A 20,691-nucleotide genomic window follows, 5' to 3' on the forward strand; every position below is an offset into this window, starting at 1 on the left:
TTTATTTGGAAAAGGAAAATGATATGGTTTGTTGGGAGGTTTTTTTGGTTTGAAAAATATAATAAAGAAAAGTTGTGTTTGTATATTGTTAAATAAATGTAATTATGTATTTATGTTAATTGTGTGTATTTGATATGGAGGGGTTTGTTTTGGTTATATATAAATATATTTAAATGAAGATGGTTAATATTGTTTTGTATTTTTGAAGGTATATTAAATATTTTAAAAATTTTGATATTGTTTATAATCCCAACAAGTTTTATTTTTTCACAAACAGTTGGTTATGAGTTAATATCCTTAAACTGTAGATATCCCCCCCCCTCTAAACCACCCTCTGTAAAGGCAGCCTTCATTTTCTGGCTGAGATTATTTAGCTCATACCTTCCAACTACAGCCTTTAAACTGCTCTTTGCTGATACTTTTTCTGCCATACTCACCTCTAGTGTTCCCCTGCCCCCAGTACTCCAAGCTTGTTTCCTATCTTACCCCACCCTCTCAGCATAATTACCCAATACCAGCTCCCCCCTCATTACTCCTCCCACCTATAACCATCCTTCTTAAACTCTGTAATCTGTACTCCACCCAATAATTGTAGTCCCCTCTTCTTTCCATAAATCTCTAGAATACCTCAATCACTTTTTAAACCCTTTCTTCTTCATAGCCTTCTCTATTTTCCTAACACTCATACCACTCTTTCTGCTCCAACATGCTCTCCTCAAGTTATCACACCCTCCAGTCCCCCAGCCTCCTCTTTCTGTTCCTACTTCCCTTATACTATGCTACCTCATATTCCACCTATGCTTGTCCAGTACCACCTACAAAGACAACTACCATACAAACCCACCTTCCCCCTCACTCTTACTCCCATTTCCACTCTATCTCCTCTTCTCTCATTCAGCCCAACCCTCTGCACCTATTCCACCCTAAACTCTTCTCTAATATCAAGGTACTGTCACCTGCTCCAGTCTACCAAAAAACATGCCTGGCAGACCAATATGGCTAAAGGATAGCTCCTTCAACAACCTAGTCCAAGCTGGTGATATCCATCCTATCCCTGGTCCTACATCCTTTATTAACAACACTCATCCCTTACCCTCTTCCTCCTATCTCAACACCCTAAACATTTTTACAATTAATGCACAAAGTCTAAACTGCAAAGTACACCAATTTCAAGCTTGGTTAAGCCATAACCAACCAGATATCTTAGCCATCTCTGAAACCTAGCTTCAAGCCCTTTATCTCAGACTCTGAGATTTTGCCCCAGGATTTCATTGTCTCAGAAATGACCAACTAAATAAGCTGAAGGCATTGCCCTAGTCTTCTCCAACATTCTTACCTTAATTCCCCAACACTGAACTAACTGCTGGAATTCTAAAACTAAATAAACATAAAAATATCTGCATCATTGCCCTATGTTTCTCATCTGGTAACTATCTCTACACTCGAATATATTCTCCTATGGGTCTCTTCTGAAATTAACTATGAAACTTATATCCTTGGTGATGTGAATATTGACTGGAATAAAATCAATTGCCCCTCTCCCTCCCTATCCATTAACCTTTATGACTTCACTCAAATAATCCTCTCCATCACTCGACCTAACAAAATAAACCCTCCCGGATCCACTATAGATTGGATCCTAGTCCCGGATCCAAGTAAAATATGAAATTCTGACACAATTCCTGATAACCTTAGCGACCACCTCCCAGCCTTCATGCATCGCTCAACTAGTTCCTCCCCCACACCAGCATCAGTACATTCAAACTCGTAACCTCAGTAGCTTCAACCCAACTGCTTTCTCAAATACTTTCAAACAAGTGAACTGGCAAATTCTAAACATCATTTCTCTTGACAAGGCTATAGAATACTTCAACTCTGTCTTCCTTGATACTTTAAACTCACTAGCCCCACTAAGAAACAAAAGGACAAAAACTAAAACTGCTCCTTGGCTGTCCAAAGAGACAAGACAGATTATGCACCACAGATACAAACTATAGAAGCTTTACCAAAACAATAAACTGGACAATACCTTGCTCCAATATAAACAGCTCCGCAACCGTGCAAAACGACTAATCACCAAAGACAAAAAAATCCTACTATATCAAACTTCAGTCCAACAACAATAAAAACCCGCAAAAATTCTGGAACTCCATAAACTCACTCCTCAATCCATGCTCCAAGAATAATCCCTCTCCTGACCCAAGTAAATCTGATCTTGAACTAGGCTCCCAATTTAACTCATTTTTCATACACTATTACTCCCCTCACCAAGATATTTCCCAATAATATGCCAACTGCTCTACACTCTCCCCTTCTAACTCACTTTATCTATTTGAACTCAAACCTATCTCCACTAACTTTATAAAAAACTTTTGTCCAAACTTAAACCTTGCTCTAATGCTCCCGACAATATTCACTCTTCCTTCCTAAAATATGCTGCTCATGGCGTTGCACTCCCAATCAGCATCATTATCAGCTGATCCATAAAAGAATCATACGTCCCCAAACTCTGGCACTGCTTATATTCTTCGTGTGCATAAAGGAGGCAAAAATATCAGCATCTCAAACTTTCGCCGCATTGCTTTGCTCTCACCAATCTCCAAAATCGTAGAAAGATGCATCCACCTCCAACTTATGCCTTTCCTGACTCAAAACAGTCTTCTCACTCCTACCCAAGCATGGCTTCCGTCCAGGCCATAGTGCAATAACCGCTCTACTCTCTTTCCTAGAAACTGTCAAGACCGAGATTCAGGCCACTTAGTTTGTACTGTTTTACTCAATCTGTGTAAAGCCTTTGATACGGTTTCTCATAAGCACCTTCTCTGTCATCTCTCAAACCTTAATATCTCACATAATACTTTATCCTGGTTCTCTAGCTGTCTATCGGACAGATCACAGGCAGTCAAATGGAAGAACTCCATCTCTTCCTTCCTACCCCAACTGGCGTACCACAGGGATCCATCCTTGGGCCAATGCTTTTTAACATCTTCAATAACTTTCACACTGCTATTCCTGATGCTAAAATAATTCAATACGCAGACTATTCAACCTTAGTCTGCTCTGCCTCACACCTCTCTGAATTGCTGACTAAAACCCAAACTGCCTTCTCAACTGAAAACTGGATGCGCCAAAACCACCTCTCTCTCAATGCAAATAAATCAAAGATTCTACTATTCCCTCCCACAAAGACCCTCTCCTACGATAAAAACAACTTCAAAGTCTGTAGTCAAACCAACTCCCCTATAGAAGTTGTCCCCTCTGCCAAACTACTTGGCATTACTGTAGATGAACACCTCGTTTGATATTCATATTCAACAAAATATTAAGAACCTACCAAAAGCTAGGTATGCTGTATAGGAATAATCACTTTCTCTCCAACTGTACTAGGCAAACTCTGGCCTCGACTTTTCTTCCTTATTATATGGAGCCCCTCTCCTTACCAACCTGTCCTCCTCTATCATCTCTAAACTTGAAAACTGCTACAACAAAATCTCTAAATTTGCCTCTAAATTTAAAAATACCACCCATCATTGCCTAATCCTACAATCCCTGAATTGGCTTGAACTCCCAAACTACCTAGACTATCTCCAACTCAGTACTGCACATAGACTCATATTTCACCCAACAAAATGTCCCGCTCTAACATCCTTCCCCCTTATGCACCCAACAGAGCTCTCAGATCTGAAAATCAGAACTTAATTACTATCCATAAACCTAAACGTCCTGCTGGCCAGCTTCTCTTATCTTTCTCACTAGGCAAAAAATGGAATTCCCTTCCCTCCACACTAAGAACCATACCAAACTCAAAAAACTTCAAAATCCAACTATTCAAACACCTGTCCACTAAATGGAAATGTACCTGCCTTCACCCAACCTAATACAAGGGGGTTCTCGCTCTTGTTCCCAAGCTGTACAACTCTATCTTCCTATGAGCCTATCTAAGCTCTCAATTTCTATAGCTTCTCTAAGCTCTCATCTCCTACAGCTACCCTCACACAGCCCAACCTTGTAAATATTGTAAATAGCATTCTACTGTTGAGTGTATGTAAAGCGTATTTACATTTTCTTAAAGGTTTGTATGTAAACTGTTTCCACACCTAACCCATATCTGTTTTCCTCAAATGAAACTGTGTGATCCCTACCTTCAAGCGTAATGAATTTAACTATGCATGATATTGAATGGATTTGAGTAACTATTCTACATAAGATCTTTAATATTAATTATCATTTGTATCTAAATTGTATAATGCATCTTGGAGCTTTTCTCCTCGGGCCTCCACTGAAAATGGGTCAATTCGGCCCTTGGACTTCCCCGGTAAATCAAATTGCAAATAAATAAATGGTGTCTTCTGGTTGCATATTCTTTGGATGTTTGGCTGGTAGAAATTGATTGGAGCACCAGTTTATTGCCAACTGATGCAGATGTGCACTACTAATGAACTTCCTCCTATAGTCCAAGTTTAGCCTCTCCATTTACCTGCTGAGTGACTGAGCAGTTTACCTAAGCAAACTGTGCTCCCCAGTAACCTCTGAAGACTAGTCTCTTGTGGGCTTACCTGGTTAAGGAATTGTTTCTGTTTCTCAATGTTTATCATGAGATCAGTGTTGCATTAATGCTACCATAAGGGGTGTATCCTGCCATGAATTCATTTGTCTAGCTAGTATGCCAAAGTTTTAAGTGCTCCTTCATGTGCTATTGGACCTAGGCATGGGGACAATGCCCTGGTACAAAAGGGATATATGGGTGCTAAAAACCCTTGGGTTTTTTATCCTACTGAGGCTAACTACAGAAGATATTCTGGTAATACAAGGTATTAAAGGGGAAAGGTAGCCAGCTAGAAGTTACACCTCTGCATGAAAGAAAAGAGATGGAGGGTGCATATATTGCAGTAGTGATATGTTTGAATACCTACTTTTACACTTGCACAGCTGTAGGATCATTGTCAGAAATGGTGAGTAGATGGGGCAACTCCCAAAGGGTTTGTATAGTGGGAAAGGGGTTGGAGATGTAGAACTAGAATCCAGTGACCTTTGGTTCCATGTTCTAGATGTAGAAAAAGCATCAACCTTGTAATGTTTTGTAATTTTGTTAATAAAAGACAAAGCAGGTGCTACTGTTATGGATTGCGTTTAACCATTTGAAAAAAAAAAAACACCTGAGAAAGCTAAAGTTCTTGAAGAATTAACTTTGCTACTTATGAGGATTTTACCATGAAAGGAGTAGCAAATTGAAGTGGAAAAGAATTCAGTCTTTAACATCTACTGTACTTTTCATCCTTTGGTTAAGTGATTTGTGGCGTATTAGGTGGCTTGAAGTGAACATTCAGTTTCTGTGCTGAACTATGTAGCTAGTAGCTAGGGTCCTAAAGATGTGTTAGTGGTAGAAAAGTCTGGGAAGAACAAGTGGAGCTTAGCAGCATTGACTCAATTTCAGATCAAGATGTAGTAGCCTTAACATGCTAAATTTTTGTCATTGTGTAGCTTAGAAGCACCCATCTTGTTATAAACTACTGCCTTAGCATTTTTAGTATTTATTAGTATGTTAAATCTCAATTTTGGTGCATTAATTGAAGGCAGAGTAGTAAGTAATGTTTATTTATTATGCACATTTTGGTGGGTTTGAGAGGGTTCCAGCAGTGCAGATTGATAAACTCACTGCTTCTAACACACTTTTTTCCCTCTCTTCCCCCCTCTTTAGGCACGAGTGCCCAAAGGACCTACAGTCCCCAAACCTTTTCACCTTAGTTGTGGTAACAAAAGAAAGTATGATGAAGCAAACGCTTCAGAATTTGTTTCACTTGCACAACAGATTGAAGCTTTTCAGAGAAGCACACCTTCTCGATACCACCTTCGAAATCGTAAGAAAGAAGAAACAGGTATGTGTTTGCCTTTATATTTCAGAGACTATGACAGCCTACAAATTGTAAAGCACTACACTTGAGTGGCGGCTACTTTTGCTAAGCAGACTTTAATATTTAGATTTTTTTTGATAGTGCAAAAGGAAACTGTTCATTGCAAGGATCATTCAGAACTGGGAGGAATTACTGCCAAGACAGATAGTGGACTTTAAGATGTGTAGATATCCCATTTGCATAGTGAATAACTGGGATTCCCTTGGTGGATGTCTAAAAACAGAGGTAATTCAGAGGGCTCAAGTGAAGTCTGGTGACCCAGAGAATGACGGGACTAACAAAGAGTATAAAGGATTAGTCAACATAAAATCACTTTAGCTAGTAGGTCTGATAACCTCCCTGTGGGAGGAATGTAAGTTTCCAGAAGTTTATTCAGTTAAGTAGGTGGAACACTTGTCCATCTAACTACTTAACTGAATACCATCCAGACGGGAACAAAAATGTTCATCCCACCCAAAACATGTTTTTATGAGGAACAAGAATTGAAAGAAATCATTTGAAACTTGAAATACTAAAAGGTTTCACTCAAGGGTATATGGAAAAAATATGGCGTTTGCCAACAATGTTAGTATATCTTGAACAGCTTTTTTGACATTATTAACAGGCTTTCTAAGGGTGATTAATGCACTAGGAAGTTGCAACTCTAGTGTAAGTGAGATAATATATGTTACTGTTGGTCATTTAACAAATTTTATATCGGAAAAATAGGAAATTTAAAAAATGTCGGAAGATATAGTATTAAAAGATGTGCCAGTAGTGCCTTGTTTAAACATAGTTTTAGTTTAAAAAAATAGTTTATCTTGGGAAAAGATCCCCAAATTTATAGAGGAGAGGGTTTACTGGGAGAACAAACTCAAATATAAAGACCTGTCATGGCAGTTCCAAATAGAATGGCAATATTCTGCTGAACTAAATTTTTAGTAGCATGTACATATATGTATGTATTTACTTGCATATTTTATCTATTTTTTATTTTACTTTTGTTTTTATTTATTGCAATTAACAGCAGCCCAGTTATGATGTACTATTTTTAACTTGGGTTGAAATATAAAATGTGCATTGTCTTCGCTCTATTTTGTTAGCTGATTGTTAAACCAATAGAAAACGACCAGCAGCTACCAGCACAAAATATTTCATATAAATCTCAGCGCTTCGGTAAAAACCTTCAAAGAGTACCCAACCCTGAGCTTTTATTTAAATATTGTAATTAAATCCAGTCAGTGTAAAACTGCTAAAATATTTGAGAGAAGCTTCTGCGGCATTTTTGAGATGTGCATCTGTACAACAAGCCACAATGGTAATGTTTAAGAAATTGGCCAGGTAAATTTCCACAAGGAAACCACTTCAGTTATGTAGAGACCGGACTGCATCTGCCCTGGATAGTTGCAGTATTGTAAACACATGGCTCCATGTTCTTTCTTTGATATCTCCAGCTGTCCCTTTGGAGGTCAGCAGAAAAGGTAATGTTCCAGGTTTGTGTAGGTGTTTTTTCTGTGTTGTAAAACTGGAAGCGACCTATTTTTTAAAATGTTAGCATTGATTCAGCCTGCCAAAACATTCATTCATATATGGACAAAGGGGGTCTCGCATCTTGCAAAAGACAGCACGTCTGTGCTGTGGTACAGCAACATAATTTGAGTAGTGGAAACTACCCTTAACACATTTGAGAGAAAATGCTGGTGATTAGACTTAGCTGTATTGGTTTCCAATGTACTGGCCATCAACTCGCCGAATAGTTGTGCTAGAAATATGTAGCTTGATATGCAGTAAAACAAAAAAAGGAAGTTGAAGCAACAGTGATATAAAATGTACTGAAGATCATATTTTTCACTTAAACTTGTCTTGCAAAAGGCCTTGTCTGTCAGACTTTCAGAGCTTTTTTACCCTTTCCTTAAAAGACTGAGTAGATAGCCTTCCATTTGGCCTTTAGCACATATGAGGGCAGCTATATGTTGCATCCTTCTTTCCTTTGCTGTAGTACAAAGTTAGTAGTGAGCAGTAGTAACTGTTGGTCTGTTGACTTAGCCTGGTTTTTCACTGTACATAAAGTATATCTTTGGGAAAAGAATAGTGTATACTTATTTGTAGCTTAAGGATTGTGTTTTTGCATCAGGGTTATAGATGTAAGTCTCTAAAGTTAATGTCTTCATTACCTGTAGAAAGCAAACGCGCTAAGACTTGGTGGTTGATCATTTTGCCTAGGATGGCACATGATGTCCTTTCTGTCACCATTGTACTAGATTCAACTAAAGGCTTAAGTGGAGACCGAAATTTGTCTAGGACTGTCTGAGTTAGAAGAGACTTTTACTCCTTGCCTAGGACTGTCATTATAATCAGTCATGTTGTCAGCTGATGCCCACTCGGAAATCTAAATGAGAAATATCCCAAAGTGTTGGAATCTCTAGAGAGCGACAGCATAGCCGGAGTACCCTAGGCGTGTATCTGGTCCATTGAGGTGCTATTGCAGTGAGACTCTCCCTCCGGATGTGGGGGCATGTAGTCCACCTTCATCACGATCACTTCTTCTCTGATCTGACCCCTGGTTTGAGTCCAAGTCAGAGGACCCTCTGTCGAACAGTTGGTGCCGACAGTACCTGGTACCTCGTGTGGGTCGGTGCCAACTAGCTCTGAGCTGTCCAGCTCTTGGAGCTGTAACTTCGGCGCCAGATCAGAGGGCATGGTTTCGGCTGAGTTTTTGGTGCAGAGCCTTGCAATCTGAGTCTCTGCTCCTGGAGGTTTGGCTCGACCTCCCCTGTTGATCCAGAGGATTACGGACCCGATCGTAATCCCAGCTCAGGGGGTTCGTTCTCCTTCTGCCTTTGGCATGATGGAGATGGTTCTCTCTATCTCTAGACCCTTGACTATCTCTTCCTCTGAATCCATCCTGGCTTCCTCTATTTCTGGTCCGGATTCTGCCACCTTGGGGATAGCTTATCGCCTCTTCACCCCAGGGTGCTCCCACATGGAAACAGCTAGATGTTTGAGTCCTGCCCAGAGACCCCCCCCCCCCAAGGTTCCTCGAAAATGCATGTGTAAAAGGAGGCACTTAGACTTCAGGAAACATCGACTTGGAGGAAGGGGAGGGTTCCCCCAATCATCCCTAGAGGATGTCTCATTTGGAGATCTCATGGAGATCCTGCAACAGCATGAGGGGTCTTTCCAAAAACCCAGTACTGACTAGTCTGTTCTGAAGGTTTGGTGCAGGACCCTCTACTTCCTAGGTGTCCCTCCCTCAGATCCTCTGGTGGATCTTGTAACATCTCTGGCATGGAAGGAGCCTGACAACGGTAGTCCCTATCCCCAAAAGCCCCAATAAGGTCATCTGTGCCCCTACCACACTGGTCAAAGGGGACCCCCTGTCGATGCCATGGTGGTGGCAGCAGCCACTAAGAAGGAGCTTGCACAGGAGAGCTCTGCAGTCAGTCTGCCGGAGTAAGTCTAGGACCTTGGACTGTTTTTTGGGAAGCTGGCCTACGCTTTGACGTTCTCTGTATGTACGCTGAACGACATGGCACACGCTATTAGGCTTCAGCAAGACTTCATGAAGGAGGTCTCTGAATCTACCCCAGGTTCCATGTCAGTGGAAGATGGGAAGCTTTTCTCCTCTCAAATGGTCACCCTCACCTCCATTGCCAATACCTCTATGCAGCTTCTGTTATGGCACTGAGGGTGCTACTGGAGCAGGCACTGCCATCAGGCGTCACGCCTCGCTCTGACTTGGTACCTTCTCGAAGCCCTTCAATGTATCCTTTACAAATGCCCTGTACGATGGTTCCATTCTCGTTGGAAAGACTGTACACGATACTGGCCCAGATCAAGAAGGGGGGGGGGACTGCCATCGGAATCCGCTTCTCAACCCCTCAACGATCCTTCTCCAGTAATCAGCAGGGGGTGAAGATATGGTTCTCGAAGTCTCAGGGGTTATTACCAGGACGTTTGGGACTCTCATCCCCCTAGAGGCAGAGGGGGATTTGACAGACACCACCCTCGTGGAAGAGTGGGACCAAGGGTCTCTGGACTCATTCTTGGGCAAGCTTGAACAGCAGCCTTGCAGGGCTTCCCGGCTGCTGGTCTCTGGAGCAGTCAGGGGTCGACTATCGCTACACCCAACAGCCTGGGAGCTTCAGATGATCAATGGGTGTTATGAATGCTATTCAGAAGATATCCAGTCCCTTTCCTTCTATGGCCTGTTTCGGCCAAACTCCTTCTGGATATTCCACCCACACAAAGGGAGGCAGCAGCACAGGAGATTTCCAAGCTGCTAGAAAAATGAGTCATCCAGCCCCCCCCAACCAGTCTGGATTAGGCATCTATTCCAGGTTCTTTATAGTACCAAAGAAAACAAGGGACTTGAGGCCAATTCTGGATCTCTCTACCCTGAACCTGTCAGTTGTCAAAACAAAATTCCTGATGGTAACACTCCAATCTATCCTCCCTTTTCTGCAGGAGAACCACTGGATGTGCTCAGTAGACCTTCAAGACGCATACTATCGCATCAAAATGGACAGACTCTGAGGTTTCTCTGCTTCTGGCGGGGGCCAATCATTACCAATTCAGAGCACTACCCTTTGGTTTTACCACAGTCCCCAGAGTATTTACCAAAGTGGCAGTGGTAGCAGCTCACCTGCGGCTGCAGGGCTTCCAGGTCTTTCCCTACATGGACGTTTGGTGCCTTTCTACCCCCCTCCTGGCATCGACTATGCCAAGCTAAGGATTTCCTTATCCAAGCCACTCATCAGTTGGGCATCGCCATCAATCTCCAAGTCCCTGCTAGAACTGGTTCAAGTTCTGGACTTCATTGGAGCCTGGTTGGACACCATTCAGACAAAGTTTTTTTGACACACTGACTTCAGTCCCTCAAACTTCATGTCTTTTACATTCAAGTTCCATCTCCTCCAGTGGAGTTATTTTAAAGGCATTGGGGTCCATGATCACCTGGGTTCCCACAGCTCAGTTGCACATGAGTGCTTCAATGGATTTTGGCAGTCCACTGTTCATTTCTAGATCTACCACTGTCGCATCCTGTTAGTCTGCCACGAGCATGCACAAGATGTTCATCGTGCATACAGCTGCAGTAATCACAGATGGGTTTTCAGCCGTCAGGCGGTCCCTCGGTCGGCCGAATTCCAAAGTCTTGGTCCGGCGTCGGTTGTTGTCGCTTACTCTTCTGACGTCAGGAAGGCCAGAGTATATAAGACACAGCCAACGCCATGTTCTTCAGTCTTTTTTGCCGCGCGGTGCCCGAAGCAGAAGCAGTTCGCAAGTGCCGGTCGGCCAGCTCCTGAATTACGAAAATATTTGGAACGAAGTCTTCATTAAAGCTAAGTACCCGTTGGGAATCTTTTCTTGCCTCAGACCGATGTCAGAAAAAGTTAATAATTGTATTTCTTGTGGGAAGCAAATACCGCATAAGGATTTCCATTCCCTTTGCATACCTTGTTTGGGCCCAGAGCACGACGTCTCGGGCTGTCGCTTTTGCGCTACCTTCAATAAACGCACTATCAAGCGTCGGGCGGAGTTCGCCCAACACTTTTTTGGTAAAGCTTTTGATTATAAAATGTCGTCGGACACTCCGACTACAGTTTTATCCAAAAACGCAAGGAAAAGGACCGCCAGGCGAGGCCCGCGGTCTCCACCGACACCACGCCGAAACAGGCTCCACGTGGTCCGGTTCTCAGTGAGACGCCTTTGCAGTCCCTGACTACCGACGACACTCCTTCGGCGGTGTCTTCTGTACCAGAGACCGCTGGTTCTTCGGCCCTTTCCCAGACTACAACCGAAGCCCCTGCTTATGTCGAGCCTACTAATGTGGCCAGATCTACATCCACCCATGGTGTATTTAGGCCTTCATCCTCTTTCTCTATTAAGGCCTTTACTAAATCCAAAGCAGCCAGGCATCACACTAGGCCTGCTGCACAAGGCCCATCTCCTGGACCCATGCCTAAGAAACACATGCTTAAAATGGCTGAGGATCTTATCACTCTTATCAGAGGTTCTCAGGCCCCTCCGGACAAGAGACCCAGAGTGGAGGAGGAATCCCCCTCTTCTGACCAGGGATCCATTTTATCAGAGCATTCTGATGCTGAGGAACACTCTTATTCCCCTTTTGAGGATTCGGATGCAGAGCAGTCTATTCCTTCTGTATCCCCCCCTGAGGATTTTTCCTTTGGGGAAACCTTGCACACCTTGAGGGAACACTTCCACTGGGAAGGCCAAGACTTTTCAGACTCCAAGAAAAGGCTTAGGGAATTTCTTTGGTTACCTCAGCATAGACCTTTGGCTATTCCCCCTGTTTTGGAGGTACTGGATGATGTCTACTCGGAGGCTTGCTTTAATCCTGATTCACTGCCTCCTGCACCAGTTAAGCCTGATAGATATTACAGAGTACCTAGTTCTCATCAATTCCTCTACAAAGGCCATAATGCAGACCCTGAAACCATTTCTCAAGGCCCTAAGGGAATTAAGGCCTCCACTGCTAAGAATCCACTTCCTGCTGAAAGGGAATCTAGATCTCTAGAAAGGTGGGGTAAGAAGGTTTATACCTCGGCCACCCTAGCCATGAGGGCCTTAAACTGCCAGTTTCATATGATTAAATATCAACAATTCCTGTTATCACAATTAAAAAACAAAATGTCTCAACCTGAACAACCAGATTTAAAAGAGTTACAGGATATGATGCATAGTGCAGAACAAGTGGGTAAACACACTTTACAATGTGGTTATGATGCCCTAGAGGCCTCCAGCTGAGCGGCCGCTACAGGATCAGTCATTCGCAGACATGCATGGCTTAGAGAACAAAATCTGCCTGATCATGTGAAAGCAAAACTTCTTGATGCACCTTTACAAAAGGATGTTCTTTTTGGTACTAATGCTGAGGATATATTACGAAAAATGGAAGAGAAAGCCAAATCTATGCAAACTGTCAAAGCTTTCTTACAGGTCCAGCCACCACGATTTAGCAGGAATTGGCCATCAAAAAACTGTTCCTTTCCAGCCACTGACAAGCCCCAAAGAGGCAGATACAGACGCGGAAGGGGCAGAGGGCAATCACAAGGGTCATATAGAGGCAGACAATGGCAATCTCCAGCACCAAGAGGTGGTGAAGACAGTGCACAACAGTACAGGAAGCAAACTCAATGACTCCCTCATCTCCATGCCAAGCAAGATTCAACTGGCAGCACCTTTGGGAGGGAAACTAGCACTATTTGCAAGCAATCGGCATATTGTCACAACAGACAAATGGATACTGGACATTATAAACAGAGGCTACAAATTCCAATTTCACACTCTTCCAAAAAAGAGAGGCATGCCAAACCTACCACAAAATCAAAGGGTAGAGGCACAACTGCAAATTACAAAGCTCCTAAACATGAGGGCTATACAAAAGGTACCTACGCACCAACAAGGTCAAGGTTTTTATTCAAGGCTTTTCCTGGTACCAAGAAAAGGAACCGACTGGAGACCCATTCTGGACTTATCCATCCTAAACACATTTCTTCTCGTACCAAAATTCAAGATGCTCACATTACAGCAACTTCTTCCCATGCTGGGCAAGGAGTTTTGGCTGGTAACATTGGACCTCCAGGAGGCATACCTGCATGTCCCAATCAGACAAAGCTGCAGAAGATACCTCAGATTTCTTGCAGGTTCAATCCACTATCAATTCTCTGCATTGTCCTTTGGCTTATCTACTGCCGCCAGAGTATTCACCAAGTGCCTGGCATCAGTGATTGCCTACTGCAGACTTCAAGGGATACAAATTTACCCTTATCTGGACGACTGCCTGATCCAAGCGGACAGCAAACATATACTACTGAAACATCTGGCATATGTGACACGGTTACTGCTTTTTCTGGGATACACCATCAACAAGGAGAAATCAAAGCTAACACCTTCTCAGAAAATAACCTTCCTGGGTGCCAACTTGGACACAAACACCCAGACGGCATACCTTACGCCAGAAAAACAAGGGCAATTATCTCAGTACTTCAAAATACTAGCAAAAAGTACCAGGCTTACTGCAAGGAAAATCCTGCAGGCTCTGGGATTCATGGCATCTTGCATTCTTCTAATCCCATGCAAAGCTGCACATGAGGAAACTTCAATGGTACCTAAAAAATCTATGGTCTCAACACAGTCACAGCTTGGAAACAATTATTCCAATAATTCCCTGTCTACAAAAGGAATTCCTATGGTGGGCCCAAGCATGCCAAGTAAACACAGGCCTCCCATTCTGCAAGCCTCAAGCAACACAAGTCATAACCACAGACGCCTCAGATTACGCCTGGGGGCGACATGAAGGACAGGTGCATTCAGGGCAGATGGCCCCAAAAAGAAAAGCACCTTCACATCAATCAAAAAGAAATGCTGGCAGTAATAAATGCAATCACAGCGTTCAAGGACTTCCTGCATCCAGGACAATTACTCATAAGAACAGACAACACCACAGTAATGTGGTACATAAACAAACAAGGAGGAACTCACTCATACCCCTTGTGCAGACTAGCCATGACCCTTTGGAACTTGGCTCTGGAAAGACAAATCGAACTTCAAGCACAGTACTTGCCAGGGATGGAAAACACACTGGCAGACACTCTGAGCAGAAATATGACAGATCCACACGAATGGAAGCTACATCCACAGGTGTTTACAGAGATAGTTCAAACGTGGGGGAGCCCAGATATAGATCTTTTTGCCTCACACAGAAACCATCAATTGAAAAGGTTTTGCTCAAGGACCTTCCATCCAAAGGCCTGGAAAGTGGACGCCCTTTCCTTCAGTTGGACAACTTGGTCAGTTTATGCATTCCCACCTCTACCTCTTCTGCCCAAGGTACTTTTGAAAGCAAGAACAGACAAGCCGAGGATGATACTGATTGCTCCAGACTGGCCGAGGCAACACTGGTATCCACTCCTGAGGAGCCTAACACATACTCCTCCCTGGTCCCTGCCTCTACTGCTGACGCAGAACAATTTCAAAACCCTTCACAGTCAGCTGAAGACACTCAACCTCGCTGCATGGAAAATTCCTTAACACCACATCAAACTCTACTCTCCAAGGAGGTGCAGGATGTCATTTTGGAGGCCAGAAGACCATCTACTAGAAAAGCTTACTCCGCAAAATGGAAGCGGTTTTGCTGTTGGAATGAGAAAAGAGGGCAGGACCCTAGAAAATTGAACTTGCCTCAGGTTTTACAGTACTTAGCTGAACTACTGAGCAGTGGACTTTCATTTTCCTCAATCAAAATACATGCCTCAGCAATTTCTGCAGAATTCAACACGGATCCTCCTTTATTCTCACACCCACTCTTACGACAGTTCCTCAGAGGGGCTAAGAACATAAGACCTCCAAGGAAACAACCAATACCAGCTTGGGACCTTAATTACATACTAGAAAAATTGACATTGCCTCCCTTTGAACCTGCTGCTTCAACAGATTTACAATATTTGTCCTGGAAAACAGCTTTCCTTCTGGCCATCACTTCAGCTCGTAGAGTTTCTGAGCTACAGGCCCTCATGGCGGTGCAGCCCTTCCTCATCTTCCATCAGGACAGGGTTTCCCTTCGTACCAACCCTTCTTTTATGCCTAAAGTGGTATCTAGGGTGGCCTTAAACCAGGCCATACACCTTCCTACCTTTTACCCTAACCCTCAAAACAAAGGGGAAAGGCTGCTTCACTCTTTAGACATCCATAGGCAGCTACGTTACTATTTGGACAGAACAAAGTCCTTTAGGAAATCAGACCAACTCTGTGTCCTATGCTGTGGGGGGTCCAGGGAAACCTGTTACCAAACAGACCATTTCCAAGTGGATTGGTCACTGCATACGCTTTTGTTACTCCTATCATGGGAAACCTGTCCCTACTGGTATCAGATCTCACTCCACCAGGGCCACAGCCACCTCTACAGCCTTCCTCAGAGGTGTGCCTACTAAAGATATCTTGGAGGCAGCCACTTGGAGTTGTGTGCATACCTTCACAAAACACTACCATCTGCCCTTATATTCCAGAACAAGAGCAGGCTTTGCCACTGCTGTTTTGCAGGGCATTCTGGCTCAACCCAGTTCCTTATAGTACCTACCACCCTATGCATAGCTTTGGGACTCTACCCATCTGTGATTACTGCAGCTGTATGCACGATGAACATAGTACAGTTTTGTACCTACCATAAATGTAGATGTTCGAGTGCTAATACAGCTGCAGTACAGGTTTCCCACCCTCCTTCCCCACTTGGTAAGGCCATGGGACCTGAATACCTCTTCATACATGCTGACTGGGTTATCCTGCTATGTTTTATTTGCTTACAGTTGTGGATTAGATTTATTTATGTATTGCCTTCCTTTTGGGGGGCACCTGACATCTGGGGCAAGAAAGGCTGAAGAACATGGCGTCGGCTGTGTCTTATATACTCTGGCCTTCCTGACGTCAGAAGAGTAAGCGACAACAACCGACGCCGGACCAAGACTTTGGAATTCGGCCGACCGAGGGACCGCCTGACTGCTGAAAACCCATCTGTGATTACTGCAGCTGTATTAGCACTCGAACATCTACATTTATGGTAGGTACAAAACTGTACTTTCTCTTCTCTGGTGGATTCAGTCCCCGGAACTTCTTCGCGGTTGCCAGTTTATTCTTTCCACCCCTGTGACCACTGACACCTACCTACTCTGGTGGAGGGGGGGACATTCCTTGGGTAGGACATTTCAAAGCACGTGGTCTTTCCTGGAGACCTAGTTGCATATCAGTGTCCTGGAGATTAGGGCAGTGCTATTGGCATTGGAAGTTCTTCATGCCCATCTTCCCCTAGGAATGATTGCCATCCAGACAGACTTATCAGTAGTCTGATACATCAACAAACTGGGGGAACCAGGTCTTACCCCCCCTGTTGTGAAGCCATGAGATTGTGGGAGTGGACGAATTCCACCAGCTGTTTTCTGGTGGCAATGCACATTCCGAGGAAGTCCAACATTCTAGCGGACAGGCTCATCAGGTCTATCCTGATGCCTTACGACTGGTCTCTGAATCCTTCAGTAGCGAAAAAGATCTTTCTAAAGTGGGGTCAGCCTTGCTGCAATCTCCTCACCTCTTCCTGATGCAAAGTGCAGCGAGTTTTTTTGCTCTGATCCCCTCTCCGAGGGGAGTCCCCCAGAGACACAATGGTTCATGCTTGGCCTTTGGTCTTCTGTATGCTTAATTTCCATTTCCCCTGATTCCAAAGTTCATTCAGAATGTGCAACAACTGGGGAGCTCAGTCATCCTCATTGCCTACTTCTGTCCTCTCAAAGTATTGTTCTCTTCTCTATAGTCTCATGTAGTGTATCCTTCCTGGATGTTTGATCCGGTTCTGGATCTGATTTCACGTTCCTCAGAATTCCACATCCAGATCTGGCCAATCTGAAGCTCACCACTTGGATGCTCCAGTGGCTCATAGATCTTCCACGAGGAAGGTTTATTTGAGTAAATGGAAGCGTTTCTCAATTTGGGCATCTCAACTGGACTTTGATCCCTTCGCTGCTCCGATTCCTGTTGTGTTGGAGTTTGTCAGGCATTTCTCAACAAGGTTCAAGTTTCTCTACTGTTAAAGTTCAACTGGCAGCTATTTCTAGGGGTTAATTCAGCTTCTCTAACCTGTAAGTTCTGTAAAGCTTTTCATAAGGGGGCTTTTCTTCTTAGGCCACCGATCAAGGACCCTATGCCCCCTTGGGATCTTACTTTGGTCCTTCAAGCCTTGGTTTCTTCCCTCTTTGAACCTGCTGCTTCAGAGGATCTATAAGTTCCTATCTTGGAAGGCGGTCTTGCTGATTGCTATTACTTTAGCTAAGAGCGCTTCAGGCCTTGTTGATAAAGTCCCCTTACATGATCTTCCATAAAGACTGTATCTTCGCTCACTTATCCTTCCTTTCTACCTAAAGTGGCCTCAGAATAGAGCATTAACCCAGTTATTAGCCTTCTGTCTTTCCGAACTTTCAAAATAAAGGATAGTATAAATTGCACCTGCTTTGGATGTTCATAGACAATTAAGTTCTAGTTAAACTGAACCAAAGACCTTCTGCAACTCCAATCAACTTTGTTTCCTATCCTAAGTCCTTTTTATGAAAACCTGTATCAAAGGATGTTCTTCATGTTTCACTGTTGCAGTCATTACATTTGGGTAATCTGCTGACCGGTTGCCCTCAGCTGCCTGAATAACAAAGTCTTGGGTCCTGCGTCGGTTGCAGTCTCCTGTTCCATGACGTCAGGTCGTCGGGGTATAAAACATGCAGTCGACACCACTTTATTTAGTCTTTTCTTGCTGTGTGGTGCCCGAAGCAGAAGCAGTTCACAAGTGCCGGTCGGCCGACTCCTGAAATTTCCGTATTCAAGTTTCAGAACCGAAGTCTTCAAACTAAAGCCAAGTACCGCGTTGGGGAAACTTTTTCTTGATCCTTACCGATGTCGGTAAAAGTTAATACCTCAAGGATTTTCATTTGTACTGTATTCCTTACCTAGGCCCTGATCACAACGTGCCTTGCTGTTGGTTTTGTGCTAGGTTTAACCAACGCACTATTAAGCATCGGTATTTTTTTGCTTCTGAATATTTTGGTTCAAGATTTAATTATCCTGAAATGCCATCTGTTAGCAATCAGACTACCGGAGTTCATAAAAAACTCAAAGAAAAGGAAGGACAGACCGTCAAGGTCCAAAATAGATGACGAAGCTTCTCCTAAGCCAGTCGCTGGTTCTCAGTGAGGCGCTTTCGCAGCCCCTGATACCCGCTACTTTTGAGTCGCAGGCCTCTACCGAGACCCCTTTGTATGCCACGAGATTCTCAGAATATTGAACCTGCGGATGTCTCTCCCTTGAATGGGTCCGGAGCTGCTGAGCAGGCACCGGCTTCTGAGGGTGTTTTCAGGCCTCAAAATTTTTATATTAAACAGATGCTAGCAGCAAAAACAAGGTCAAAAACAAATTCTATGTCTAAAAAACCGACACATGAGCCACGTGCTCAGGCCCCTATGCCTAAAGATTAAAATGGCTGAGGATTTAATTACCTTGATCAGGGGTTCCCAACCCCCCTGCTAAGAGGCCTAGGCAAGGCACTGTGATTATGAATCTTCAGATCAGGTTTCCATTTCTTCTGATTCCTCTTCTGATCAGGAATTTTCTGTTCCACCCTATGAGGATTTTGATGCAGAGGAATCCATCCCATCTGCATCTCCTCCTGCAGATTACTCTCTTGGAGAGACTTTGCATACTTTAAGGGAACATTTTCACTGGGAGAGAGTCAGGACTTCTCTGAATCAAAAAAGAGGCTTTGGGATTTCCTTCTTCCTCAGCATAGGCCTTTGGCAATACCACCTGTATTAGACATTGTTGTTGATGTGTTCTCTGAATCAAACATGGCTCCTGATTTGCTGCCTCCAGGTCCTAGTAAGCCAGACAGATATTACAGGGTTCCTGACTCCCACAAATTTATTTTCAAAAATCCTGCTGCTGATCTTGAGACTAATTCTCAAGGTCCCAAGGGTATAAAGGCATCTACAGCCAAACATCCTACCCCTTCTGATAGAGATTCCAGGGCACTGGATAGATGGGGAAAGAAGGTTTATACGTCTACAACCTTGGCAATCAGGGCTTTAAACTGCCAGATGTAATGGGATCCTATCTCGCCTACATTCATAACAGATGGGTTCGGAGCCGATCCATCGGCTCCGACTCGGCGACTAATACACTAGCACGAAGTCTCTCATTGGCTGGGCTACTCCCTATCCCAGGATGCACTACACCTGCTTCCCCAGATCTCGTTTGCCGCTTTACAAGCTGGACGTGGTCTCGACTTGGCTGGAGCTAAGTGGTTCTTTTTTACCTTTATTGGTCTTTGACCTTGGGGTTTTTTGTCTATATTAACCAAACAGCTGTTTTAACAGCTATTCCTTACTATTTTATGTGTGTGAGTGTCTTCTGGTACTTTATTCTTTTCAGTTGGGCAAGGCCCGTTTAAGTTAGAGGGCCTTTGCCCTACCTTTGAGTGCTGTTCAGATTTAATTAACTTTTTTTTGGTTAATTGTTTTTCGGGCCAAGCCCGTTTAAATTAGAGGGCTTTGGGCCGTTGAACTTGTTTTGTCTGTGACTGTTTGTTGTGAGGTAAATTTTTTTCCTCAGTACTCGCGCCAGTGTGTCTCGCGCTTTTCAGTTGGCGCAATTTTGTTTATAGTACTTGCTTGTTGTTGTAAAGTCAGGCTTTAAAAAAGCTTACTTGTTGAAGGGCCTGTATTATGTCTAAGGAGCAAAAGTCAGGCTTTAAAAAATGCACTCGGTGCAGTTATAAAATGTCCATTACAGACAGCCATTCAGTCTGTGTTTATTGTTTGGGGCCGAAACATCTGCAAGAGACTTGTAGTGTCTGTCATGCTCCTCTAGAGTTCTTCAAGAGCAAGAACAAGCTAATTTTGAAAGGGCTTATTAAACCTTCTTTTGAGGAAGCCTTAGATCCACCTGTTGCTTCCAAAGAAAAGATCGTCGGCTCCGACAAGTCCGTCGGAGCCGTCTACTAAAAGCCAAAATTGACGACTTCTTCCTCGGCTCCACTGACTTGGTCGAAGGGTCTGCCTCGATACCTCCTGCCTCGGCTCCATTGGTTTCGGAGCCGCAGGTTGGAGTATCGAGGTGAATCACCTCCATCGGTTCCAATGGCTTCGAGCCGGTGGAGGTGTGCAGCTCAGACTCTTCCCTCGGCTCGAAGAAAGCTCCGTCGGCGCCGATGGTGGTCCATGCTGTGGTGGAACCGCCGATAAGCGTTGGA

The 20,691-nt window shown here is 43.8% G+C and overlaps 1 protein-coding gene across 1 annotated transcript in view; it reads left to right on the forward strand.

The window, feature by feature from the left end:
* TPX2 (TPX2 microtubule nucleation factor) overlaps positions 1-20,691 on the forward strand; it is a gene marked incomplete in the record, with an annotated part of 1,896,622 nt that overhangs the window by 1,403,656 nt on the left and 472,275 nt on the right. Inside the window, 2 exon segments of the mRNA XM_044089016.1 lie at positions 5,574-5,581; positions 5,699-5,876. Of these exon segments, the coding sequence (XP_043944951.1) occupies positions 5,574-5,581; positions 5,699-5,876 (186 nt within the window).

Source organism: Protopterus annectens, chromosome 12.part0 (genome assembly GCF_019279795.1).
Source record: "Protopterus annectens isolate FY-2018-M chromosome 12.part0, PAN1.0, whole genome shotgun sequence".
Lineage (NCBI taxonomy): Eukaryota > Metazoa > Chordata > Ceratodontiformes > Protopteridae > Protopterus > Protopterus annectens.